General features: G+C 56.6%; 1 protein-coding gene across 1 annotated transcript; it reads right to left on the bottom strand.

The window, feature by feature from the left end:
• Nucleotides 1–311: 311 nt before the first annotated feature.
• LOC126025505 (indolethylamine N-methyltransferase-like) lies at nucleotides 312–3146 on the bottom strand. Its single transcript, XM_049785307.1, has 3 exons — nucleotides 2964–3146; nucleotides 1957–2164; nucleotides 312–1249 (listed from the first exon to the last, which is right to left on the bottom strand). Exons 1-3 carry the CDS (start codon nucleotides 3115–3117, stop codon nucleotides 829–831), a joined length of 783 nt encoding a protein of 260 aa, XP_049641264.1. The 5' UTR covers nucleotides 3118–3146; the 3' UTR covers nucleotides 312–828.
• Between the last annotated feature and the right edge of the window lie 303 nt (nucleotides 3147–3449).

The raw sequence follows: 3449 nt of genomic DNA, 5'->3' as shown, positions 1-3449 counted from the left end.
GAATTAACTGTAATACTGTTTGGGATGTTTATGCAGTGGGGGTGGGAGCATACTTAACCTTTGTAAAACTGTTTTGTTCATCCAAGTCCCATTATCTGGATATCTCTAGAATTGGAGGATCAGTCCAACACTGCCCCCCAGGCCCTCACAGCAGCTGGTAGACACTGATGATGAAAGGTTGAGAAAATTGTGAGCCAACTACAAAAATGAAATCAAGCATAGAGGGATTTCAGGAGTGCTCACAGCTTGAAAACCACCACCTGCCATACATCATCCCTCCACCCGTCCTTCTGTCTTTCCTTTTTAAGAGAAAAAGAAACATGTTTGATTGCTGGTGGGACAGGTACCAACACTCCACTGTCCAAAGCAACGTTTTTTTTCCACCAGTGTCATACGGTCTCCAAGGTATGCCAAAGGTGAAAATCGAAAAAGTGGGGCATCCAGGTCCAAAACTAAGGGGCTTCCAGGAAGGGACCTTGGGAAGGAAGCAACGTTGGAACGGAGAAACAGTCAGGGAATACACTGGGATAGAAGCTTCCTGACTTTCAATTCCGGATCCGAATTCTGAACCCAGGTCTGTGGATTGTGCAGGGAACTTGTATGTGAGGGAGCTGAGGGCTGCAGCAGAGAAAGGCTCGTCCTCTCTGGACTTGTAGAAGCATCTACGATGATAAGGGCAGTCTATGGGTGTGTGTAAGAGCCCCAGGGCTCTGACAAGAGGGGTCAGTGGGGGAAGGCAAAGCCCCTACACTACCTTATTTTGCTCCCAGCTCTGGCACAAGGATGCAAGGTACACTGAGCCTGGCAGGGCCTCCCCAGCTTGTGCAGCTACTTCTTGCGGGCCACAATGAAGCAGACCCCGGTGTTAGGGGCACTAGCGGGTGTGTAGCTCTTAGGGCTGTGAATGAGTTGTGTGATCTCCAAGCCAGCGGCCAAGACAGCCTGCTCTACCTCCTCCTTCTCCAAGGACACGCAGGAGAATTCCCGCTTCCCCACCATGTAGGAGGAGAGCCGGAGCGTGACCGTGGTCACCAGGTGGCCTCCAGGCTTGAGGAGCGAGGCCAGGTGGGCCAGCCCCGCGCGGTAGGCCTCCAGGCTGCAGCAGGCACACTCCATGGCCAGCAGCGTGAGCACGCAGTCGGCCGGAGGCAGCACCACGGGTGCCAGTGGGTTGGCCAGGTTGGCATCGCACTTGAGAACCCGCTTCACCGTCGCCCGCAACTTCTCCTCCTTCTCCTTCCACTGGCCACTGTGGGGAAAGGACAGGGGGTGGTTGATGGAGTGGGGCTTGGCCAGGGGACTGGGCTAAGTAGGAATGGGGGGGTAGGAGGGAGAGAGAGAAGGAGGTAGGTAAGAGAGGGAGGAAGGAAGAAAGGGAAGGAAGGAGGGTGGAGGGAAGAAGGTATTGAGGGAGTGAAGAAGGGACTGAGGGAGGGAAAAAGGATGGAGAAATGGTGGAGGGAAGGAAGGAAAGGAAAGGAAAAAGGGAGGGAAGAAGGGATTGAGGGAGGGAAGAAAGGATGGAGAAGTGGAGAGGGTGGGAGGAAGGGCAGTAAGAAGGAAGGAAGGGAAGGAAAGAAAGGAGGGAGGGAGGGAAGGAGAGAGAAGGAAGGGAGGGAAGGAAGAAGGGATTGAGGGAGGGAAGAGGGGACTGAGGGAAGGAAGAAAGGATGGAGAAATGGAGGGGCGGGAGGAACAGAAGGAAAGAAGAAAGGAAAGAAGGGAGGGAGGGAAGGAGGGAGGGAAAGAGGAAAGAAGGAAACAGAAGAAGGGAGGAAGGAAGGAGAAAAGGCGGAGAAGAAGAATAAGGGGCCCTTCCATCTAACCTTGGGACCCCACAGGAGCGCATCTCAGTGTGCTGAGAAGCTACCTTCCCCAGAGCATCTGTCTGTGGTCCTGTGCAAGCCTGCCCTGAGTCAGGAAGCCCCTTGGTACCAGGGTGCCTGCCCCCTCTACCTGTTGCCCTCCAGCTCGCAGGCCATCTTCACGGCCGGGGTCCAGTCAAAAGCCCCAGGGTCCTTCTTCAGCCACCTCAGCAGCTCCTCACGGTTGCGGTCCGTGAAGTCTGACATGGTGATGTCCTGGAAGGCCTCGCAGGCAGCCAGCAGTTGGTAGATGGTGGGGCCCGAGCCGATGTCGATGAGGGTCTCCCCGCGGAGACCACCTGTGCAGGCAGAGGGAGGCGCTGTCTGGGACCTATATGAGGGGGCCCCCCTAGTCCCTCGGAACCATCCCGAGCGCTGCCCACTGCATCTGCATCTTCAAAGAAGAGAAACTGAGTCTGAGAAAGGCAAGACCATTGGCCCCCAGCAAGGGCTCTGGGAGCCTCTGGAGGTTGCTCCCTGCCTGGGAGTTCTTGGATGCAGGAAAACTTGGGGCCGTTGGGCAGGATGCAGAGAGGTTGAGCTGAGGGTCAGGGAGGTGGGCAGGGAACAGCTCCCCCCAGGGATCCTGAAGTCTGGTCATGGAGCCATCCATCCCTTTCCCATCCTAGCTTCTTCTTGCCCTGCGGATCACAATCCCATATGGGGTCTCATGACTTTAAAAAAAACAGATGTAATTTTAAGGAGGGGTGAGCAAGAAGTGATGATTTGGAGGTAACAGAGGTAGCAAGGGTTAGGAGTCATGGGCTTGACTGGAGTGCTAAGGGGAGAGATCTGTATGGACCTAAACATCTAGATCCCACCCCACTAACCAACCTCCTTTCCAGGACACAGGAGAATGCGGCCACTGTTGCTATGACTCTTGGAGAGGGGAGCACTGTCCCAGAAGGTGTAGCAGGGCTGGATCCCACCTTCACCCCCATCTAGAAGGCTTGCACCAGTCCACTTGGGAGGTGCACCCCGCCCTGGGCTTGATGCCCAATCTCAGATCCCAACGCAGATTCCCACCAGTCCTCCCAGGAGAAAGAAGAGGGGTCCCTTGTCTGCACCCCTCAGCCCCAAGCAGGTGCCTGCGCTCACCGCTGCCGAAGGTCTTGTGGAGACACTCCAGGTTGAATTGGAGCATCTCCACCTCGGGCGAGGGCCCCGCGGAGAAGTTGTAGTAGGTGAGCAGGTAGTCCCTGGGCATGAAGTGCTGCTGGTACGCGTCCCCGCCCGTGAAGCCGCCCTCCATGGTGACTCCCTGTGTGCACCGCTGCAAGCTGCACCCCACTTCTAAAGCTCCCCGGGGGTGCCGGCCCTTCCCCTAGAGCTCCGGTCCCGCCTCGACCCCGCCCCTCCTCGAGCTGTCATGCAAAGGGAGGAGGAAAGGGACTCACAGAATTCCTCCTGCCCAGCCCAGCTCTGCAGAGGGTTAGGGGAGGGCGTGGTGGGGGTGTAGGGACTCTCCAAGAGAATTCTTTTAAAGCAGATCCTTGGAGGTGGTGAGGCTGCGACCCCTGCCCAGACCCTTTCCTCTCCACAGGGAGCCACATACACACACACTGGGTCATGGAGGTCTGAGGT

This window comes from Suncus etruscus, chromosome 13, assembly GCF_024139225.1.
Source record: "Suncus etruscus isolate mSunEtr1 chromosome 13, mSunEtr1.pri.cur, whole genome shotgun sequence".
Lineage (NCBI taxonomy): Eukaryota > Metazoa > Chordata > Mammalia > Eulipotyphla > Soricidae > Suncus > Suncus etruscus.
The sequence above is the reverse complement of the archived record's forward strand: the minus strand, read 5'-3'. Positions and strand labels throughout refer to the sequence as shown.

Bases quoted from the DNA above. Each gene is read 5' to 3' on its own strand.
- LOC126025505 (XM_049785307.1), bottom strand. From the start codon at position 3,117: ATGGAGGGCGGCTTCACGGGCGGGGACGCGTACCAGCAGCACTTCATG. The intron at 2,165-2,963 runs GTGAGCGCAGGC...CTGCCTGCACAG, and splicing joins CCACAAGACCTTCGGCAGCG to GTGGTCTCCGCGGGGAGACC. The intron at 1,250-1,956 runs GTAGAGGGGGCA...CTTTCCCCACAG, and splicing joins TGCGAGCTGGAGGGCAACAG to TGGCCAGTGGAAGGAGAAGG.